This window comes from Triturus cristatus, chromosome 12 (genome assembly GCF_964204655.1).
Source record: "Triturus cristatus chromosome 12, aTriCri1.1, whole genome shotgun sequence".
NCBI classification, from domain to species: domain Eukaryota; kingdom Metazoa; phylum Chordata; class Amphibia; order Caudata; family Salamandridae; genus Triturus; species Triturus cristatus.
The window spans coordinates 77,814,621-77,838,577 of record NC_140595.1 but is presented as its reverse complement, the minus strand read 5'-3'; the positions used below and the strand labels follow the sequence as shown (position 1 = coordinate 77,838,577).

Sequence of the window (23,957 nt, the reverse complement as noted above, 5' to 3'; positions counted from 1 at the left end):
GTAGAATACGATAAGACACTTCCAATGACCCATTTGACAGGCAAGATAAACCTCATTCCACAAAAAAAGCCAAACTTAAGGCAAATATTTAGTGGTATGGCGAATTCATGAAATTTGTTTTTTCATAATTACATGAAAAATATTGGTAAAATTAGATGAAATTATGCATCATTATGTAATATTCAAATCAGTCATTTAATGTTATATTTTAGATTGAAATGCGTCCTTGGATCAAATTTTGACACAAGGACACATTTCATGTTAAGAAATAGAGCAAAATAATACAAGCACTGCGAACAACAAACCGTCACGTTCATTTGTTCCATGCATTTGTGTTATATGTTACCACGAAGGGCACATTCGCTGAACGTATTTACAGTGAATTGTGTGCATTCATTTTGGCTTAACGGCATACATTTTAGGAAAGGTACATAATAAGCATACACAAAATAAAACAAGCATGCTTGACACTTAAAAAAAAAACATTACAAATGAGACTGGTCAGTTTTGGAAGATTCAGGTCCACTGCTGTTACCAGGACTTAAATAACCAAAGGTTGAGCTTGCACTTTGAAGGGACAAGGAAATTTGGGAGAAAAGGTTTAGCATATACAAGGGAGTAACTGGAACCTGCAAGGAGAAGGTGAGGGCTGAAGCTGAAGACTGAAGCAGGGTGGAGCAAACTGGAGCCTGAATTCTGGACAGGCCCTCAGTAATGAATGTAGAAGTCTACACTAGACAGACAACACATACACAATACAATAAACAGTTGAAAGGAAATAGGAAAGTACTAAGGAAGCAAACAATAGACTACTACTGCCATAAGTAATAGCTTGTGTATTCCATGGCAAATTATATGTCTCTAACTGAAAAGAGATCAAAATAAGACATAGAGCAGTCAATTCAATTCAATTCAATTATCTTTATTCGGATATATTATATATCCATAAAAGTACAACATAACTGCTAATGTACATATAACATACAATCTTCTCTCAAGCATAAAAATAGTTAAAAATAAGATCAGATGATGAACTTGTAAAATTGAATATCATGAAACCTGTACATACAACTTGTAAATGCAATTTAGAAATAAATAAATTAACCAATAATTCGTACAAAGACCAGCAGCCTTACTGTGCAAAAATGCAAGATGTAAACTTTAGGCACTGTGCAAGATAGGCAATTTGTAAACATCCGACTATGTGGAAAAACAGGTTTGTCACATATCTTACAGTCTGTTGGGTACCATAAACCCTATATGTACCTATGTCAATGAAGTGCAAATGAGCAATGATTTTACCTTGTATAAACCATACAAGTGTCGCCCGCATTACTGTGCAAAAATCGCAAAGATGTAAACATTGATCATAGTGCAAATAAACAATTTATGACAACCAACTTTGTGCAAAATAGACATATCATGAATAGACATAATCAAATGAAAATGTTGCGAATTAATAACACGTTTCAAGGGGCGATCATAGAGGCTCGAGATTTAACAGCTGCTCTTAAAAAGGAGCTTACACGGTAGATCATGTCCTCACAACCCAGTTGCAATATTTCTTGATATGCAAAGTTATGATTAGTCATCTCATTTACCTTAAAATAAGGGATTAGATATTGTTTTGTGTACCTTACATAAAATTTGCAAGAGAACAAAAAGTGTGGCAATGTTTGTTTGCAACCATCGCCACAGGGGCAAAATGTCTCCTCCAGATTTTTATTAAAACCAATCGGAAAGCAGAGTAGGTATTTTACACTGTTGTCCTTAAGGCGGAAGAGCAGGCTCCTATTCCATCTCCCGATGTTTTTCCTTAGATACTCCTGTGGCTTAAAATAGTTGTTACCTGCTGTCCTCAGGATAGACATGTATCTAATAATGGATGGCTTATGAAGCTCGGTCTTTACTCTGTCTTTACGATATAGATCATATAATGCGCCCCTCGCTGCTTTTAAAGTTGTATTTTCGGCAGCAGAGGGAAAAAAGAAAGTGTGTTCTAAATGAATGCTGGCTAGGCTTTTATGTACAGCACTAAGCCAAGGTATGTATTTACCCCTATCGCATCTAAGGCAATCTGTGATGATTCGTTGGGTTAGAATTGCAGCAGGATTTCGCCATATCTTTAGCCAAAATAAGGCAGGACGAGATTTAATAAAGTCCTCCACATAATGTAGGTTCAGTTCTTTGTGGCATATAAAAGTGGGTGATGAAATTTGTGCCCCAAGTAACCTTCTGCAAAATCTATTTTCCTCCGTTTGTATGCCACTGCAGTCTACGTGCCCCCACACTTCAGAACCATAGGTCGCAGTAGGCAGACACTGGGTTCTATAGATCTGCAGTATTTCTCACATATTTGTGGGAGATGCCTAGCAGCTCTTAAGGGTAAATATCTGTAAGTGAATGTCTGTGCATGAGGCACAGAGCCTGAGAACTTGCAGGCAAACTCTGGTATAATAAAAATTATGGGTCTGACTTAGTTCGGAAGACTGAGTAAAGATAGACACACTGTCATGGAGACTCCTGTCAGTATTGGAAAAGTTTGGCGGATGGTTCCGTCGAACATAACGGTCGGCCACCAAACTTATCCAAAGTTTGATATTTTCCCAAAAACAAACTCCCAAAGTAAGTTTTTTTGTTTTTTTTAAATAAAAAATCTAATGGACCCACATCAATGGAATTTTCTCTGCTGGCACTGTGGACCACGAAGAAAACACTTAACGCCGTCCACCCTAAAGAGTGCAGACAGTGTTAAGAGCTTCCTCTGTGGCCCTCTCTGTCTGGTTGTTGGAGGAAGGCTTACATTGATGGAGTACATTTTACTCTGTTGGCGTAATCTGGCCACCTGAGAGTTTGATGGCGAATGAGTACCCTCTCCACCAAAATCTAAATTAGGCCCTCTGGTTTGAACACAAACACAAGAGTGGACACAAACAGACATTCTCTCTCTGTCTCTCTGTCTCTCTCTGTCTCTCTCTCTCTCTCTCTCGCTCGGAGAAGAAGAAAACAAAATCATATTTTAAAAACTGTAAAACACAAAGTAAATTTTTCAGAAATGTATTATTTGTGCTCCACCTATTTGAGTTGGTTAGTCAACCTGACAATAATACCTAAGATTTGTTCAGCAGTAATCCAGTTCATATCAGGGTACAATTTAGATATGTCAATGAATATTGAAGTACTTTCTGAAAATAGATCTGGGATAGTGACTGACTTTAGATAGCTAACAAATCAGAGACTAATTCACTGCAGAGAATATCATTCATACTTTTCTGTAAGTGAACATTCCTGCTTTGCACTTAAAAACCATAATAGATACCCAGTGTAAGCACCAAGGCATACTGCAGCACGACACCATCTACGTTAATATCTTGTTCTTCAAACCCAAATATCCTGCCCCTTCCAAACTCCTGCAGGCCTGTGTCAATTGTTCAATCTGTAGCCCCAATAAGATCTTCATTATTAAGAGATAGCAGTATAATTAGCAGAATTCAATATCTGCTGCCATATTCCATGTTGCTATGGTTTAAATTCTTCAATTTCCTGCCAGGACTCTGCATAATACTCCACTCCTGCCAGGGTCTATCCCTTGCACGTAACCATGGGTCAGTTCCCCAAGTATATTCTAGCAATATTTGTGTCTAACGTGTGGCTTAGGTGTGACTTCATATGAAATATTCTGGAATCAGACACATTCATTCACAGTTGGAGGTTGGTGATACAAGCATTACTTCTTCTACAGACCCCAGTCTCTTCGTACGCCTCCTTGACATCCACCTCCTTCCACATCTTCCAAAACAATCCATCATCCTCAGGGCCTGCATTCCAATGAGCGTGGAACATGCTTACTCCCAGGTAAATGTGGTAGGATTCTTGTAGAAAGTACCATTCATACAGTTTAGGTTCATTCCCGTTAAACCACACTTGGAGATCAAATTCCTTGTCTTTCATTTACATGAGGACTATAGACATGATTTAAAGTTTTCCCTGACAATACTAGCTGGAAGTTACCTTTACTACAACTTTGTATTTTCCAGCTTTTGCAACATTTTTGCAAACTCTAACCCTAAATACTTTTTGTTTTATTTCCCTGGCCAGCTGACATCCCCGGATTTCGATATTTACTTGACCCTATTCACGAAGTGATCCACGCCAAACGAGGCGACAATGTCACTCTTCCCTGCGTGCTTCGAACACGTCCCAAGAGCTACAGGGTGAAGTGGACCAAGATCAACCATGCAGATCCACGAGAGAACATCATCCTCATCACCAACGGATATCGCCATAGAAACTACGACCAGCTATCGAGGCGGTCGTACCTCCGCCGGGGCCACAGGCATGATGCCTCCATGGTCATAACTAACGTGACCCTGGAAGATGAAGGAAGATATCGATGTCAACTGGTGAATGGACTGGATGATGAGAGCTTAACCTTAACGCTACGGCTAGAGGGTAAAGCCAGATGTTCTTATTGTGTAGCAAGATCTTTGCTCTTTGTTGTATAGCATGGGTCCTATTCAATAAGGTTCAAGCAATACCATTAATTTCACATCCTCTTGTTACTGCATAAATTACATTCTTCACTACACATGAGCTCTATTCATTTTCCATCCCTTGGTGAACTATGGTACTTTAGCTTTTCAGATTAAAACATGTGGAAATCTAGCAACTTAAGCCCTTCTGCTCATCTTAAGTAAGCATCTTAAGTAGGCAGCATTACCATAATCTCAGGGTCAAGGCCCTCACGAGGGATGAAAACAGGCAATTCATATTCTGTCAGTAAAGGATTGATAAGAGAGGAGTTCTCCAGGGAGCAACATTACAGCGGTGATTGATAAAAGTCTCAAAATTCCCTCTTAGCTTATTCTGTGTCAGTCACCACTTTCCCTTTCACACAGTCAATTCCTAAATGTATGATGGCCCCCTCTTCACTTGTGATCCAAGCCAAAGTCCTCCCAGATTTGTAAAACTCTGCATGCATTTTATACTTACAGTTATCATATGTAGGATTAGATAACTGATCAGAAGTAATTGCTTACTACCACCTACGGTAACAAAGTTCTGCACCTCCAGAATTGCATAATTCAGGCCCACCAATGCTGCTGCTTGGGAAATAACAAAACTCAAGATGATCATGGTTCAGGCCATTGATGTTCAAAATATGTACCACCCAATGAATAATTTTCCTCTAGGCAAAACCTACTTACCATGACCATCCAGGGCCGGCTTTAGCTCTGGTGGCACCCAGTGCGACAATGTTTTTTGGCGCCCCCAAAGACCACCTCAGTCACGGATACCCTCACTACCACCCTTTAACAGTCTCCATAACCTCTCTCTCAGATGCATTTTATTAATTTTATAACGTCACTCATAAAAGTGATGGGTGTCAAAGCATTTTAGATAACACACGCATTACACAGAGACAATCAATTGTAGGTCTGTAAATCAGTGTATAGTAAATGTTGCAGAGTACTTGGTCTGGAGAAGCACAAACCCTGAATTTAAAATGTAACACAATGGATTGGGGCTCTCTTTAATCGCAAGAACTGTTTCTACCCAAAATTATTCCTTTTTGCAACATTACAATAATGAAAGTCTGGGAAAAAAATCCATACGCTCTAATCTATACCTTGAAGTCTGCACGCAGTTCTTTGATGCCAGTTCATAGCTCACTGTAAACTGAAACTAACAAAAGGAAGTCTCTGACAAAAGCAGTAACCCACTGACCTGTTTATGTTACATTCACTTTGTGATCTGCATGGTACATGTTATTTGCAGCAGGCACATTAACCCTCTGCACTACCTTCAAAACTTCCACGAGTCAAAACGTCTACTAAGACAAAAAAACTCCGATCTTGCCTGGAAGAACATTAATCACTGGAGTTTTCTTGACATTTTAATTGTTGAATGAAAATTGCTGGAGACCAGGAACGCGGCAGCAGGTGCTTTTAAGCAAACAGGCGCCCCCATGTGAAGGCAGCACCCGGTGCGGTGGCACCGGTCACACCGCCCTAAAGCCGGCCCTGTGACCATCATCTTAACAGGACAGAACTTTATAAGACTTATGTCCATCCAACTGTCAAATTCTGCATCTATGGCAACTAAACCTAGACAAACCCTGATTTATGGAACATACCCAGACACCTTCAGGAAAATGATAAATGCACATAGGTTTCCAGGGCACTCACTCTAGGAGTAGCACCAGAGAGTAACGCTATGGGAAATGGGCATCTGCTACACCATGCACATTGGGAACAGAGAACAAAATAATGCATGAGGGCCAAGACTATCAGATGACCAATGCACTCACCACCAGTGGACATCAAGTGAGATACACTATTATATATATTGTACCATTTGAATCAAGAATCACTTAAAGGGCTCAGTCCACTTATTCAGGACAACCAAGAGTTTGGAATGTAAATATTTCTTTGTTTGACTTGGATTACTAAAGGTTTTGCTGCTAGTCTAATATTTCATCAAAGATGTGTCCTTTCCAATATGGTGGAGTATGACACAACCATAGCCCTCAGTTTTTCATTTATGTTATCATATCCTTTGTGAGCCTTCGGATTCTCTGGTAGTAAATCTGGATAGAAGTAAAGTTTTTCCACCGATGCTGAATGTTGCCACCTTTCAGCATCTCAGAAAATAGAGTAATCTTGTTGTGGAACCACAAAACTCTAATTATGAGCAGTCTAGGACAGTAGCCTAATGGAAGCTGGGCACTGGTTGCGGTGTGTGTAATGCCTACCACCAAGTGTTCCTCTACCACTCCATCAGAGAATCACCAGGGTTGTAAGGCCTTTCATAAGTGGTCAAATCTGACCTCTTCCTCCCCACCGAAAGACCCGGTAAGCAAATGTTATTCCTTCATTTTGAGTCTTCCATATCCCACACCTCATTCTGATGGCAAAGTATCACGCCAACAGTCTCACTTAGGGCTTTACTTCTCCAGTTGCATCATCTTCCACTCGATACACACTTCACTTCAATTCTGAGGGTCTATCTCCAACTTAGACATTTTCCGAGACAATAGTGAGATTGTTACTGAGCATGTACACCCTATCAACCAGGGATGTTTTTACCTTTGACTGTGAGATGTTTCATGGAAGCACTTTCCAGAATGCAGAGATTTGTTAACCCTTTCACCGCGGCGGGAATTCCGCCGCGGTGCTGGGGGGTGCGGGGGGGCAGCGCGGTGGCGCTGTGCTCATGACGGAGCCGCTCCGTCATGAGGCACGGTTGAGCTGTGCTCATGACGGAACGGTTCCGTCATGACTCCGCCCATTTGCGTTGTCCCCCCGCACAGGCGGGGAAACAGCGCCACGTAGGCGGAGCGGCCGCCAACGGCCGTAACATGACGGACCCGTTCAGTCATGAGCACACGGCAACCGTGGCTCATGACGGAGCGGCTCCGTCATGAGCAGGGAAGGGGTTAAATGAAGGTAGAGAACTAGAAACTTGTTTTTCCAGTGCATATGGAGTGATACAGCAAATCTAGTTATATACTACAGTCTGCCAAAACACTCACTTCACCAGGTTTTATTTTCTGCATAAAATATATATTCCTGTTTATGATATTGATAGTTTCACTTGTTTTCATTTGCTTTTCGTATATTTAAATCTCTTACTTATGTTGAAATTTTGCAGCAGAGTTCATAAAAAAATCAAACTTACTACTATTGTTCTAAACTATATGTGCAAAGGGTGTTATACCGACGACTACTAAACCACTGTATGGTCAAGGCAGCGAGATGCGGAGTTAAGAATAATCAATTTATTCTTAATTTTAATGATAAAGTGGTAGTCAATACTGCAACTGCAATATTTTTGAAGTTTGATCACAAAATAATGACATACAGTTGGAAATTATCTTTTAAAAATGTTCACATGAATTCCGTACTGATCCCCGCTGACTGGTTGGAAGAACGCTGTGTAGAAGCCGCACATGTGCACTGTCCTAAGTGCTGGGCAACAATCCAGCTCCCAGACTACTACCAAGTAGGGGCAACCTGTAGTTTAAATATTAGATTACCATCTAATTTATTAAGGAGTAGTTTGTAGTCAATAGTTCTTGGTTTCTAAGTTTAGCTTCCTAATATAATGTTCCTCATCATTTCACTGAGACAAATGCAATAATAAAATAATGACAGATTGCAAAGCAAACTCTTAGAAAGGTGTGTCATGAACTTCATGCAGGCAAAATCAGTCATTCCATGAAATCTCCATGCAGAAGAGTGGAGTCTTGACTAACATTTAGATACAGTATTGTTCTATTGTTAATGTATTAATTGGCAGTCTCTTCTTAGAAAAAAGAGCTATGGGGCCAGGTGTACTACATTTCTTCATGGCGGCAAATAGTCAGGATTTTTATTTGTGACTACTAAACCACTTTTTACTATATCCTTAACCAATTTTAGGAGTCAGTAAATTTTAGCAACTCCTAAAATGGTTTTGTGATGCTAGACCAATTCTGAATTTAGAGGGGGGGTGTTGTAGGCGCCCCTTTCAAATACCAAATCAGTATGTGATGTATCAAAATCTGCGACCAAAATTTACACCTGAGTTAGGGTAGTAAGGCATTTTTAAAATGGATGGGGTCCCATTGGGACCCATTCCTGTTGCACATGTAAAAAAAAGTTTTTTAGACAGTAGGCAGTGGTCCAGGGGAGAACAACTCTCAGATAAACTCTAAAAAACACAGTAAACTTTTTTAAATGCGAATGTGGAAAATGTCCTGCATACAATTTTTTTATTGTGATCACAGACATGGTGGTCTGCTGATGTTAGAGGTACACCATCCATGTGATGGCCACCAATCAGAGTGAGTCACAATTTGTGACCTATCTCAATAATATTCATGATGTAGGTTGGATTACGACCCACTGCTAATCGGAATTTAACAAGCTGACCTATTAACACATATGTCTGTTGTAAAGTCCTGTACTAGTCCCAAAAATATTGGTCACAAAATCCAACCAGTTTTTTTGAATCAGTATTTAGTACACCTGGGCCTATGTATGTGAAAAACATCAGTATTGTTCCCACGGTCCATGTGTTTGGTTTATTCTAAATATCATGCTTCTCCCTCACTCCACTGGAAGAATACATCTCTTTACTACACATGCGATACATCACATGCCATTACAACGCGGTTGTTACAATGACCGCGTTGTTACATCGCAAACCATTACATCGCAAGTTGTTTCAAAAACTTGCTGTAGGGAGTGGGCAGGACTTAGGAATAGTATAATTTACTATTCCTACTCCAGTTTGGGCAACAGCAGGGAACAATGCAACACCTTCTGCCCCCTACAGCAAGTCGTTGTAACGACTTGTGATGTAATGTTTCACGATGTAACAACGCGGTTGTTGTAACAACCGCGTTGTAATGGCATGCGATGTACCACATGCGATGTAAACGCTGTTTCCCCCACTGGAAGACATACACTACAATAAATGAAAATTCAAATATTATTAAATACTGAAAATAATCTGAAATTTGACCTAAATTGTTGAAGTACTACAAATAAGTCAGCTTCATTCATTTACTCGTTTATCCATCAATTCCTTCACCCGTGACGTGGAACTTCCATACTGCAATATTGCTGCAAATTAAAATGCATGCGGGCCCGATGTAGAATTCAGTGAACAGGTTACTCGGATATCCTGTCTGCCGTAGTACAAGTGCCACGGGTTATGATGTATTTATAATACAGCGGACGGGATATCCATCACATTTGTGACAGAGTAACCCTTCCATTAAACTCTAAATCAGGCCCTTAAGTTTGATCAGTACAATGCCCGTCTGAAGGTGTATTCTGGGGCATACCATCCAGTAATAATAGCAAAAATAATCTGTATCTAGATCAAACCAAGGTTAACCGTTCATGAAAACAAATCTACTTGAATGGCTGGAACTTGACATGTTTTTGGTCCAATTGCCATATACCAGTTTTGAATTGCAGTTGGATTTGAAGTTTAGTTCAGTGCTGAAACCTTTGCAAGTAACTAAAAGAGGTGAGATTACATTTCAAGAAGATGCCATTTATGGCAACATATACAAATTTCAATTTGTGTGGTCTCATTCAGTCATTCATCAGTTCACTCCATTACTCACTCACTCATGCATGTATTTTCACAGTAACTCATTCGCTTATCTGCTCATTCAAACATACATTCACTCACTCAGTCTCTCATCTGCTCAATACTCCCTCAATCACATATTCACTCACTTATCTGCGTACTCACTCGTTCATCTGCTCACATTAACTCACTCCCCTATGAACTCATCTCACACATTCACTCACTCACTCAGTCACTCACTCACTCACAACTCCCTCAACTGCTCACATCCAATCACTCCCCCACTCACTCATATTATCACACATTCACTCACTCTTTCATAGCCTCCTTCACTCACAGTTCACAAGGATAGACATAATTCATCTCATGTCAGAGAACAACAGACCTACTTAGCCCTAAGAGTTCATAACTCACATCTTGAGAAAAGGATTCTCCCAAAGGTATTAGGTAAGTTACTCCACCGTGTCGAAACAATGGGGTTTTCCTCTATTGAGCATCAAACAAACATGAAAGCAGTAGAAACAAACAGAACCAAGAAGACCTTGCCACAATTTCAATAATTTATTAAAATATTTCCCTAACATTTGAGAAACATTCCCTCCTCAATGTATTCTAAGATGCACTATTATGCAGACCCTGAAGAGTTTCACTACATCTAACATGTTTTTCTATGTGTTTTATTTTATGTAAAACAAGGTGTTGTTTTCCCGTATCAGCCAAGTCAGGGACGCTATCAGCTAAACTATTATGAGGCCCGTTTGGCTTGCGAGGAACAGGATGCCAGGCTGGCAACATACTCCCAACTCTACCAAGGTAATTTTACAATACTTATTCAGGTATTGAGTTTATTTTATTGCTGTCTACTGATTGCATTTTCACAAACAGAATATACTTGCAACCAAAATTTAGGAAACATATATTAAAGATGAGATGCATAAAAATTAAGAGAGTTAATAGGGTAGTGGACATGCGGCAAGGGAAAAACAAAATAAACCATTGAACATTTTTTGGGGTATCACTTTTTGACCAGAGTTAAAGTTTTGGAATGGTAGGCCGACTTTCACACAACTAACTCCATTCATTGAAAATCTGGTAAACTGCTGTTCTCGTATCCTAGCACAGGAATATTTAGACTACCCTATACCTGGTTTTCTTACCACTCAAGGCCGTGATTGGGGAGGGTCTGTTCTTTACGCACCTCCCTTAATTCCTTACATTGCTGGTCTAAGTAGAGACCTGTACTATATATGTCTTAACTGTAAAACAAAAATATCCCTTTTCAAGATGTGGGCTGATGGAAGACCAATACTCCCTGGAATATATAGAAAACATCCAGTGAAAAGGTTGTGCTCCACAAGTGTCTAAGACTGGCGGCCGCCATAAACAAAGGGTGGTGGGGCAGGTGGGGTCACGCGGGGGGAGTAAAGAGGGGGTTAGAAATTCAATAGAAATACAATATTTATTTTAAAAAACGTACCTTTAGCCGCCGGCCGGGACCAGCATCGCGTCGCTTCTCCTCTTCCTGCCTGGTCCTAGCAGCCCATGAGACAAACTGTCATCGAATCCCCGTGCTGCAGAGCAGTGCAGTGATTGGCCTGAGTGGGCAGGAAAGACGCTCCGCTCAGGCCAGGGAGTCTGTGGGGTTTCTCCAGCTCGGCTGCTCAGTGCAGCTGGGCTGGAGAAAACCTAAGTGCGCATGTGTGTTTTGATTGGCCTGAGACAGCCGTTCAAACACACCTGAGCATTTAGGGAGTAGAGTGCATGTAGCACTCCTCCTCCCCCGCCCATGCCTCGGCCCCGCCCCTTCCTACAGCGCATGGCTCAGAGCCAGTAAATGCAAAATAAAACGATGCTAGAACATCGTTTTATTTTCATTTGCTGGCTCTGACCCAGGCAGTGGGGTAACGCTCCTCCGCCATTGTGGAGGAGCCGCCACTGGCCTCAAAGTACTGTGTTTTACTATGAAGTATTCAACTCTCTGTAGGTTTCTGATCCACATAGAAGAATTTTATTTTATTATCTCTATTTTTCTCTCATCCTATCAAGGCCCAGAAGCAGCCATCTACCATTCTTAAAAAGTGCTTCTGAAGAAATAAATGTATTTCCTACAGCTCTTTATGACTACCAGGCCTTATTTTCCTTGCTACCATGACAGTCTTTTCAAGGGATAACTTGCTGGACCCAGCTGCCCTTGAGACTTAGTTCTTTTTCCAGTTTGCTCAGTACTGTTGATTACATTTTCTGAGTTTCCTCAAGCCTGACCGAATTAGACTCTGCAGAGAACTATGGCTGAGACTCAAACTGTAGGGAATCTTTAACACCTCAGTGAATAGCCTAGTCTTGCTAGCCTCCATGAGAAATCGCTGCATTAATTTCTATTTAATTTTGCTTGCTTGCCAAATTTGCCAAGCCTTCAAAGTACTGGAACACAAAGAATATTTGGATATAATTTTGGATCTTGGAAGTAAATTGATCAAGGTCAAGTCTTACTGAGCAAACGTTTTTTTTAAAATCAGTTTCACAGTCCACCCTGGGGGATATTTCAACCTTCCTTACCTTTTGTATCATCCAGCTCTTAAAGAAAAAAGGTTGAGTGTCTTTTTCAAAATGGGCATGGATTCTTGGAGCCAGATGTGCCACAAAGGCACCATGTCCACATGTGGCTATCTTTGATACTCTTGCAGTCCTGTCTAGCAGTATTGGCAGATTGTGAATTGAGTATGTATTTTGTCGGAAGAGTAAACTAGATCCTTGGCTTGCCTTAAACTCTGATTAGCTACACCGAAATCTTGGGGCTTGTTCTCTCCTGGTTTGGTAATAATCAGAGATCACAGAGTATGGCAGTAACCAAGATATCGATCTCTCGACCATAAGTAGTGTCTTAAACTTTCCAATACACCATTCAATGCTGTGTGTTGTCTCTGAAGGTAGAATTACCTGTGAATGGTAGTGATTAATGTCTCTCTTATAGCCCAGGAACCAAAACAGTTGTCTGTTTGCTGTCACACTTTGCAGCTTGGACAGAAGGACTGGAGTGGTGCAATGCAGGATGGCTCTTGGATGGAACAGTTCACTACCCCATAATCATTTCCCGAGAGCCCTGCGGGGGAAACATTCTACCTGGAATCCGTACCTACGGCACGAAGGATAAGCTGAGACACAAATTTGACGCATTCTGCTTCACCTCTGCGCTGAAAGGTAAATTGACAGAAAATATCAGCAACTGACATCAATGACTATGCAAATGTGACTTCGATTAATTACACACAATCTTACACATATACCACCAAATGTACTCATAAGATGTTACATTTAGCATGGCTATGCTTAAAATGTGATCTGTAGATAGAATCCCTGGAACTATGTGGCAGTGTATAATCAAATTGCTTGGATGTTGTACCTAAATTATGCTGAAAGGGCAATTCGATTATATAAAATGACATAAACTTTCCATATAACATTAAAGCTATAGCACAATTATCTAGCAATGATAGCACTTTAATACATACAGAGTTATATGAAATAGAGCCCAAAGATATAGAACAGGCAGTTATTTCTTTAGAAAGTCAACATATTCAGCAAATTGTAATCAAAACGCTATTAAGATAATTAATAATTTTGTCTGACATGAAAGCCAATTTCATTTCATTCATAATGGGCTCTCTACCTACCACTTCAAAGTAGTTTGTGTAAAACATACACATTGAACTCAGCAGAACATAAATCAGCACAAACACTTATTTTTGTAATCAAAGGTGTACCTACTTTATTCAGCATACATGCCAGACATATTTTAAAGTTTGTCTGCCAAAACTTGGTATTAAACGTATTCTCTATTTACAGTATCAGGCTTCGAAGAAACTTTGCCAAAAAGTGGCAATAGAAAACAGTATCTCTAATATTTATCCATAATTAAAGGGACTCACTAGGAAGTTACATTAAGAATCTTAAAAGCAAAATGGTATATTATATGTGTATTGACTAGCCTCTTTAATTAAGTGCTGGATTTAGAAAATTGTGATGCAAACGTGAATTGACGAGCTGAAACTATAAGCTTTTAAGATAAAGAATGGGTATTAATTCTTCAAGCCCTTTTTGAAATTTATATAAATACCCATGTCTTAAGGTAAGATTGAAACACATCCCAAAATCCATTAGGAGAAAATTGAGGGATTCTCTGACTGAGCAAAAGACATAAAGATTTGATAAATATATTCAAATCGAGCACCAGTTGATTGTGTGGCAAGGGTGATGAATGCAAATCTATGTGGAAATTACTGTATCGCTGTCACTTTCCAGTGCCCCTTCTTATAGTCCAGCCTGGCCATGTCTATGTCTGAACAGCAATCTGAACTATTATTTCCGTTCCAAATTAGGCCTGGGCGAAAATTTCGTTCCGTTCGCGGAAATTGCGATAATTTGACATTTTCGCGATCCGCGGAGAGCGCGAAAATGTAAAAAATTCCGGTTTCCACAGCTTGGCGATAATTTGTTTCTTGCTCGCGCTGTAAAATAATACATTCTCGCGCGCGCACGATCGCCTTACCTGAATCCCTGCGTTCGCCGACAAGTTTTCTTGATCCGGTCGCGTTCTCCATGAGATGTTGTATTGTTTTTAGCCATTTGCGCTGTCTCGCGACAGTTCGCGCCCGCAGTGACGTCATGCGTCGCGCGATCACGTCTTTCTTCTCGCGATCATGCACCGCGAGACAACTCAACACAAGATGGCCGCGCCTGCAAGCAACCACTTGGGTAAGTTGGCGACCCGCAACCATGCAGAAAATCTCGCGAACATGCCGGAAAAAAACTTCCGCATCTTCGCGATATTTCCGCTTGTTTGCGATAATTTTAAACATTTTCGCGATAATTTGCGAAAGTTAATTTCGCAAATTCCGCCCACCCCTATTCCAAATATAGCAACTAAGAAAACTATTCTATGATGTGAGGTGACTGGTAATATTACCCTTGAAAAATGTAAATGTATTTCCATATATCTGGTACAATGTCTCAATATAACTGGTGAAAAAGAACAATCAACTACTGATTGACGCTGCGCACTGTGCTAAATGTAACCACGTTACAAACAATTAGTCTCATTAACAAAGTTTCAAAAAATGCAAAACAAAGATATTCGTTAGAACATATATTTACAGCATATATGTGATAACAACATAAAGTTTTTGAACATCATTGTATCAACAGATATACAAAACGGTAGACATCTACCATGAGCAATACAATAATTAAGTATCCCACATAATGTTTCAAATAATCATCAATCGATGTTTATGATGAGCCCAATGCATTTCGGGACTTAACTGTCCCTTCGTCAGGGGCAATCTGCGGAGAAAATAGATATGTGACACAATCAAAAGAGAAAATATGGTTGTTATGTTTCTACAAGAAGATCACATGGTGGAACAACATGCGGTTGACATGGTGCATAGTAGTAAACCGTAAATTACACATGTGGTGGATAGACCCTCCGTTGACTGAAGGGAAAGAAAATATACAGGTACAGACAACCAATAGCGTGAATGAAGAGCTGATAAGTGTAACTCTAGAAAGGGGAATAAAAGAAATAGGAAACCATACAACGTGTAAAAGAAATGAAGACAATACTTAAGGTGTGCCTAATAAAATCTAGCTAGGGAACCTCACCTCAAACATTATGAGTATGAATCCATAAATGAAGTAAACGATAGAAGCAAGCTGACAAATACTGCAAACCAAAGAAAACAACACAATGAGTACACGCACTCATATTACTATAACGCGTTTAGAAGAAACCAGAGGCACAACTTACCAATAAGAAAAGGTGATGGTCAATGTAAACTGGCTAAAAAAATAAGAATACACAATAATCAGAGAAAATAAACAATATACCGTGCCGCTGTTAAAAACACAAAGAAGCAATGGCCATACTCACTTAAAAAGTGCTAAGACACCTAAGTACTTATAACAACGCGTAGTCCAGACGCTAAACACTGCGGAATATGTATTAAATCAATCGCTCGAAGGAGGCATGTAGCGGCAAGGATAATTATTCCGTCTCCGAAGGAGGCACTGCAAAAATAATTACAGTATATGAGTAACGAGCTCGTCTTCACAAGTAAACTACTTAGCTCAAAACAGCTATGACAAGAGCACAGCTAAAAACGGTGAACGCTACTTACAAGAAAAGCACGACGAGCAGGAACTGGTCCGGTCCACGCGATAGCGTCCAGTTGTCACAACAGGATGTTTTCTTCCTGTGCCCGATTGACAGCGGGCTCTACGCTGCAGCACCTATATCATCAAAAATACACTTTTGGATTAACTAGAAAATAGGAGTGCGCTGCTTATCTCCTTTTTGCTCAATATAACTGGGGCATCAGAAATGCTGAAAATGTCAACGTGCGGCTCGTATCATAACCTCAAAGACATTAAAAGACTGTAAAAGTTAGACAATTTACAACTAACCCTTCTTCGTAAATATGATTTATACATTTCAGGCATTGTACAACTACCTTTAGGACTAAATCACCTTCCTCAGGGACAGTGGCATGGGTTTGCGCATTAAAACCTGTTTGATATGTGCACTTCGAATACGTTTAAATTAAGTTGTTTTTTATTTGTATTCTCCTCACCATTATAAAATGCACCATCAAATCATACATAACTCAAAAGGGGCAAATTGAAAATCTGAAGCACAGGGATGCAACATATTTACAACAATATATCGCATCTCTGTGCTTTTCCCTGCACTGGCGCACAAACTGCTGCCATGCGCCGGCGCAGACACCCTTCACCATGATACAAAGATGGCTGCATTGTGGGAAAATTGTTTTTGTGCAGGAAGGGGCACCTTTCTGCACAAAAACAATCAATTGAGGTGATTTCCTCTTCCAGTGTGTGCTGTAGAATGCAGCATGCATTGAAAGAGGAAAACAACGAGGAGAAATGAAATCATTTCTCCCCGTTGCGCCTTGCTACGCCACCTCTGGGGTGGCTTGCTTGTAAATATCACACAGCAGGTTGTGCCGCCGGCGCATCACACAACATGATGCAGCTGCGGCACAAGGGGCTTGTAAATAAGCCCCTAATAGTCAAAGATGTAACTTTTGAAATGTTGTACCAGCAGCATTAAAGGGAGAAAACATAGTTCTGTTACATAGGATTTAGACCTATCGTAGAGTTATCTAGCTAGAACAAGATTTGCAGCAGAATCAGTATACAGATGGACCATACAGCTTGTGCGTAACGTTCATGTACTGTCAAATGTAACCACATTGAGAATTACAAAATGAAGTCATCAATTCCAAGTATGTTAGCAACTTTTATACAGAGGTTATGGTTCAACTTCAATGATTCATTGTTAGACCTGACATCCTTGGCATAGTACCCCCCCAAACGTTTTGCCTTCACCCCTCCTGTTTTGCTGAATTTTGTTTTTGTTGGCTTTAGAACTCTGTGCAATTTACCACTGTTATAGTGCTAAAGTGTTTGTACTCAAGTCTTCAAAAATGTTAAAATTGGCCCCCACCTAATTGGTTCATTTAATTAACTTATAAGTCTCTAATGGATTGTACATGATGCACCCAGAGGTTGTAAATTAAATGCTACTAGTGGGCCTGCAGCGCACATTTCGCCACCCCCTAAAGTATCACTTTAAAACATGTCTCAGGCCTGCTACTGCAGCCCGTAACGCAGTTTTAAACTGCCATTTCACACTGACAAAATACATCTTTTGCCGGATTTAAACCTTTCTTTTTAATACTTATAAGTCACCCATAAGGTAAGCCCTAAAGGCTCATAGGGCTGGGTGCATTGTATTTAAAAAGTAGGACATCTGTACTTACATTTTACATGTTCTGACAGTGAAAAACTCCTAAAGTCATTTTTCACTGTTGTAAAGCATTGACTAACACTGGGTCATCTTATTACACTTAGTAAGTGCTAACTTTAGATTGGGAGCAGATAAAAATATACTGTTTACAATCAAATGAATTGTCATTTAAAATCCTCTTTAACAGTAAAGTCGGGTATTAAGTCATAATTCTGAAAATGGCATTTTCATGTCACAACCATCTGTGACTTCTGCCAGTGTCCTGGGTCAGATGACTCTAAATGGTTCTGCTATTGGGGTTTGTTTATTGCTTCCAGACAGTAACACAAAGTAGACTGAGGTGTGGACAGGATGTGTCATCCTGGCAGGATGACGGGGGAGGGGCTATATACTCAGTCCCACTGACACTTCAAAGGGCTTTGCCTCCTGTGAGCACAAAGGAACCTGATACCAGGATTGCTCTGCCTTTTGTCAGCCCCAGAAAGCTTGAAGCCTTGACAGGGCAATGGGAAGAGTTTTCCACAACCAGGGGTGGGGGTAGGACAAGGAGTTCCCCCACACAAAGGCTGGCACCAGGAATAAATATAGGACCACCAGAGCCTCTCATCAGAACACTCCTTGACCTGTGGAAGTTACATAAGAAGAACTGCTCTGCTGCCAGAGGACTGCCCTGCTGTTTGAAGGACTGCCTTGCTGAGAAAGAACATTGGTCCTGCTTGCCTTCATCCCAGGCTACCCACAGTGACTCTAAGGGGGAATCAGCTGACCTCCTTTGTAAGGTACAGGAACACAACACGCTTCAAAGGCCTCCCTGCATGTGCCCAGTTGACTTCCTACAACTGGACCTGCCTGTACCCTGCTGCTGGCCTCTTCTGGAGTAAGCAGGTGATTCCCAAGTTATGCCTCCAAGGTCATTGACCCCTTGCTGGCATCAGTGGAAGCTCCTTCAAAGAAAAAGATGGAAATCCTGAGGTTTGGCTACTTGTGGCCACTTGCAACAAGACTTTACTGGCCTCGACAACTGCCAACGTGAAGTTCTGATGAAACCAGCACTTTGGGCCAACAGTGACTGCAAGTTCTAATCAGCAATGCATGACCTGCACTTTACACTACAGCAACAACAGCCCACGATAACCGCCAACACAAAGGAACAGCAACAGTCGTCCACAATGTTTGACCGGCTCCTTGCGCTACAGCAAAAACAGCTCCTTCTCGTGGCCTTCTCCAACACAAACTAAACTGTTTCCACCACACTGAGAAGGTAACTCTTCAGCAGGACTAACCAGGTCCCTATATCCAACCCATGCTCCATCACGGTCGGCATGAACTTTCGACTAGCACGAGCAGGTGTCCACAAGTGGCACTTTGTACTTTTAGGTGCTATTTTCACTTAAAAATGCAAAATTGAATATATCAGGTCGTACTGATTGGATTTTTATCATTCTGGTATCATTTAATGTATTAAAATCTACTTTATTTTCCTTAATTGGTTTGGGAGTTTTCTTGTGTTGTATTTCCACTTTATAACTGTTTGTGTGCTGCATAAATACTCATTGCCTCTAAGTTTAGCCTGACTGCTTTTGTATCAAACTACCAGAGGGTTAAGCACAGGTTAACTCAGTGACCTTTATGGTTGATCCTGACAAGAATTGTGTTTTTTACATCACTGGGGCTTCCACCTCCATCAACTGATAACCCAATTTAACAAAAACCCTAAATGATTCCTATCTCTGACACGTGGTGTAAGACATTGCTGATTAAATCCAAAATACTTCCAGAACTATGAGAAACATTACATGTAGCTAGCAATGCACAGTACCACTACAGTAAACCTCGGATTCAAACAAAGGTAGAAAGAATATTGTTTGATATCAAACTAATATCTGCTCTTGTATCATTTTTCACAGGATATGTTTACTTTCTCATTGGGCCAATGAGCTTTAAGGAAGCGGAGCATCGCTGCAGAGCTCAAGGGGCGGAGATTGCCAAGGTTGGACAGTTGTACGCTGCCTGGATGTTTGCCCGACTGGATCGTTGTGATGGGGGTTGGTTGGCCGATGGAAGCGTTCGATTGCCAATCATAACCCCAAGGGACCTGTGCGGTGGCTACCCTGACCCAGGAGTGAGGAGTTTTGGCTTCCCAAACAAAGATCATAGGACATATGGTGTTTACTGCTACTCTCTAAAATAGAATCCTTAATATTTCACTATAGAAGTAGTGTGAAGTAGGACCTATTGTAAAAAGAAAAAAATTTGTTTATCCCATAATTGAAAAGCATGGCAAATTTGTCATATGAGATTAATGTAAATAAGTAGATATTGACACATTGGTTTAATAATAGTTAGGGTGTGATGACCAAGTCAGGATATGGTATTGGCATAATACTGCTGGTTCCGTAAGACCACCAATGTCATATTTTGGTTCACTGTTTTCCATAATCTAATATTGTTTATTTCGTATTGACTCTTCTACACAACAGAAGCCATACAAGTAGGACCCAAGTATGAAGACAGTGTGGCTGGCAGCCGCATCATTATTGTCAACGTGGGGCAGGCGATTGTGCTATCAGATAATGACCGCGTAAGACAGCACACGCAAAAGAACCTTAGAAGCACAACTACAGAACATTCTAACTAACTGAAAGTGTATTTGAGTCTTGACTCCCTATTAATAATAGTTAAATCTGTGGTAAACTATGCATAAATCCTATTGCCTCATCATGACTTTCATTTGTGATGCGCTTATGAACCAGCTCTTATTGTTGTCAATTTTGACTGATAGATTGTTGGATTACTTGAGTGGGCACCATCGAACATCTACATATGGACCTCATGTTTGTGTAATATTATGTTATGTTACATTATGTTGTTTTACTTGTGTTTGTATAGCACCATTCACCATGGCTGTGGTATAATATTGCTTTCTTTATCGGAGTAGCTCTTTTTGTGAGTCTGGGAAGGCCATCAATTCAAACAGAAAAAACATTTCCTGATTGTGTGTGTTTGCTTTGTTGGTGTTTGCTAGTTTGTGGTTAGTACTGATTTTTTGAAGTATCACGTTTAGTGAAAGTTATTGTATATGAAAGAACTGTATGTCAAGGTATGCGTATATTAGGAGAGATCTTAGCTGTGCCTTCTCTTCTAAGGAGTATGTCACCTGCCTTCAACCTTTGTCAATTTATGGCTCGTAAAAGAAATCTACAACTCTCCATTGATCACCAACTTTCTTTGACAAACCAGTGGCAGAGATCTCTGTATATGACAGCATAGCATATCGTAGTAAATGTTGGAAGGACAATGGGGGTGGTGAGAACATGGGAAATAAATACCACAAAATGGGTGGGATTAGGGATAATTTAAGAAGGGGTTTATGGATGGGCATGCTAATACAAAACACACACCTACATAATAGTAAGACAATTGCTACTATAGCTGTAATGGTGATAGCACAGATTTCGAATAAGTCAAGCACTACACCTAAAATGTCTCAGGCCCCGGTGGATGGGGTCCCCGGGGCCCACAAAATATTAAGAGAAAGGGGGCCACACAGCCCCCCTTCTAACGAAACAAAACTAAAATGCCGGCATCTCGCCGGAGGCCCTGCCCCCTCCCAACACCACTCTGCAAACGCGCCTCCTGGCAAGTTCTAAGTTGGGGGATTAGGTCCCCTTGAATCCTGAGGGTCCCTGGGGGCTAACTATCCCACCAGGTACCTCCAGTAAGCCCCTCACAGTGGGATTGCTGAGAGGTGGTCCGAGGCCACACCCCTTTTTACACCACTCTGCAAATGCGCCTCTTGGCGTATTGCTGGTCCAGGAGTCGCATTTGTAGAGTGGTGTAAAAAAGGGTCGTGTCCTCCGACAACTCTCAGCAATCCAGCTGTGTGGGGCTTACTAGAAATAACAGGAGGGCTAGTTGGCCCCCAGGGACCCTAAGAAGGCAAGGGGACTTCATCCCCCAACCAAGAGTGCGCCAGGAGGTGCATTCACAGAGTGGTGGAGAAAGGGGGCGTGGCCTGTGTCCACTTGTCAGCACTCTCACTATCTGGAGCATACAGGAGGTATCAGGTAGGCTAGTTGGCCCCTAAGGACCCCCAGCAGTGAAGAGGACTTTAATCCCCATCCAAGAGCGCACCAGGGAGCGCGTTTCCACAGTGGTGGGGGAAGGGGGCATGGCCTGCTATGAGAACTTAGCAGTCCTGCTGTGTGAGACTTACTGGAAGTAATAGGAGGAGTAGTTGGCCCCCAAGGTTGTCCTTGGGGGCCAACTATCCCTCCAGTTACCTCCAGTAAGTCCCACACAGTGGGATTGCTAAGAGGTCTTTGGAGGCCATGCTCACCTTTGTCCACCACTCTGCAAACGAGCCTTCTGGCACAGTACTGGTTGAGGGATGAAGTCCACTTTACTCCTGAGGGACTTTGGGGGCCAAATAGCCCTCCTGGTACCTCCTGTAAGTCTTATGCAGCGGAATTCCTGAGCGCTGGTAGGAGGCGCAGATCCCTTTCTGCACCATCTGCAAACGCGACTACTACATTATAGTTATAAATTAGCATTTAAAAAACATAGAAATTCAATGAAAAAACCATAAGTTTCAGGGACGTTGTAGTTAGAAATTTGCATTTAAAAAACCTTAGAAATTCACTGAAAAAACCATAGATTTCAGGGACGTTATAGTTAGAAATTAGCATTTAAAATACCTTAGAAATTAACTGAAAAAAACATAGGTTTCAAGGACATTATAGTTAGAAATTAACATTTAAAAAAACCTTAGAAATTCACTGACAAAACCAAAGGTTTCAGGGACGTTATAGTTAGTTGGACATTTCACTCGTACAAAACCAGAGAAGTTCGGCCGTTATAGTTAGTTGACCTAACTATAACACGCACCCCGCAATGCATTGCTAATGATGTCACATTTTAAATCACTCATGACATGGCCAGTGACTTCACTGATGACATCTCAAATGACATCACTGATGACATCACTGATGACATCATCCACTTAATATCTGATGCACCTCCTCATATTCTTATATAACCTTTCAAACACTTACTCTAAAATACAAACTAGCATTCTCAAAGCCATAGACACACCAATTCCAGTTAGTACATACCCACTCACTGATTCATAGTTCTACACACATCCACTTCCCCATACAGTCACTCATACACACAGTCACTCATCAATATAGCCACTGATATATGCACTCATACACCTATACAGATACTCACACACCGCAACTCACCCATAGAGTTACTCACACACCTAGTCAGTCACCCAAAGAATCAATCACACTGCCATTTACTCATTATACAGTTATAGACACACCACCAATCATTAACCCATATAAACAATCATGCAGCTTCTCACCAACCCATGCAGCCACTTACACACCAACTAACAGACTGATACAGACATTCACACATTTTAGTCACTCACCCAAGCGTTCAGTAAGATACGTTTAATCACTCACTTAGACAGTCAGTCACACACCTACTAAATCAGTCATTCAGTCACTCATACACCCACTCATTCTTCAATACACCTTGGCGTATATATATATATATGCATAAAACATACTTACATTTTTCAGACACACACAGTCACTGGATGATGTCATCAGGGATGTCATTTGAGATGTCATCAGTGAGGTCATTGACCATGTCATGAGTGATGTAATATGTGACATCATCAGCAGTGCATTGCGGAGGCGCGAGTTATAGTTAACTCAAACTAACTATAACAGTCGAATTTCTCTGGTTTTGTACAAATGAAATGTCGAACTAACTTTAACGTCCCTGAAGTCTGTGGTTCTTTTCTGTGAATTTCTAAGGTTTTTTAAATGCTTATTTCTAACTATAACGTCCCTGAAACCTATGGTTTTTTCAGTGAACGTATATATATATATATATCCAACACACAAAGTTGCCTGCTGTAAGAGGACCACACCAGGTAAGTTTTTAATCTTGCAACCATTTATTGAGCGATGACAAAGACAGGAGCAGACATTGTTGCAATCATGTAGTTCATCACAACGCG

The 23,957-nt window shown here is 40.8% G+C and overlaps 1 protein-coding gene across 1 annotated transcript in view; it reads left to right on the top strand.

Annotated features, from left to right (window-relative positions):
* The window catches only part of HAPLN2 (hyaluronan and proteoglycan link protein 2), a 70,698-nt gene extending 49,468 nt beyond the window's left edge, over window positions 1-21,230 (top strand). The window contains exons 3-6 of the mRNA XM_085639945.1: window positions 4,099-4,452; window positions 10,786-10,902; window positions 13,105-13,287; window positions 19,825-21,230. Of these exons, the coding sequence (XP_085496071.1) occupies window positions 4,099-4,452; window positions 10,786-10,902; window positions 13,105-13,287; window positions 19,825-20,108 (938 nt within the window). The 3' untranslated portion in view covers window positions 20,109-21,230. The remainder of the gene's footprint in view (window positions 1-4,098; window positions 4,453-10,785; window positions 10,903-13,104; window positions 13,288-19,824) is intronic.
* Window positions 21,231-23,957: the final 2,727 nt, after the last annotated feature.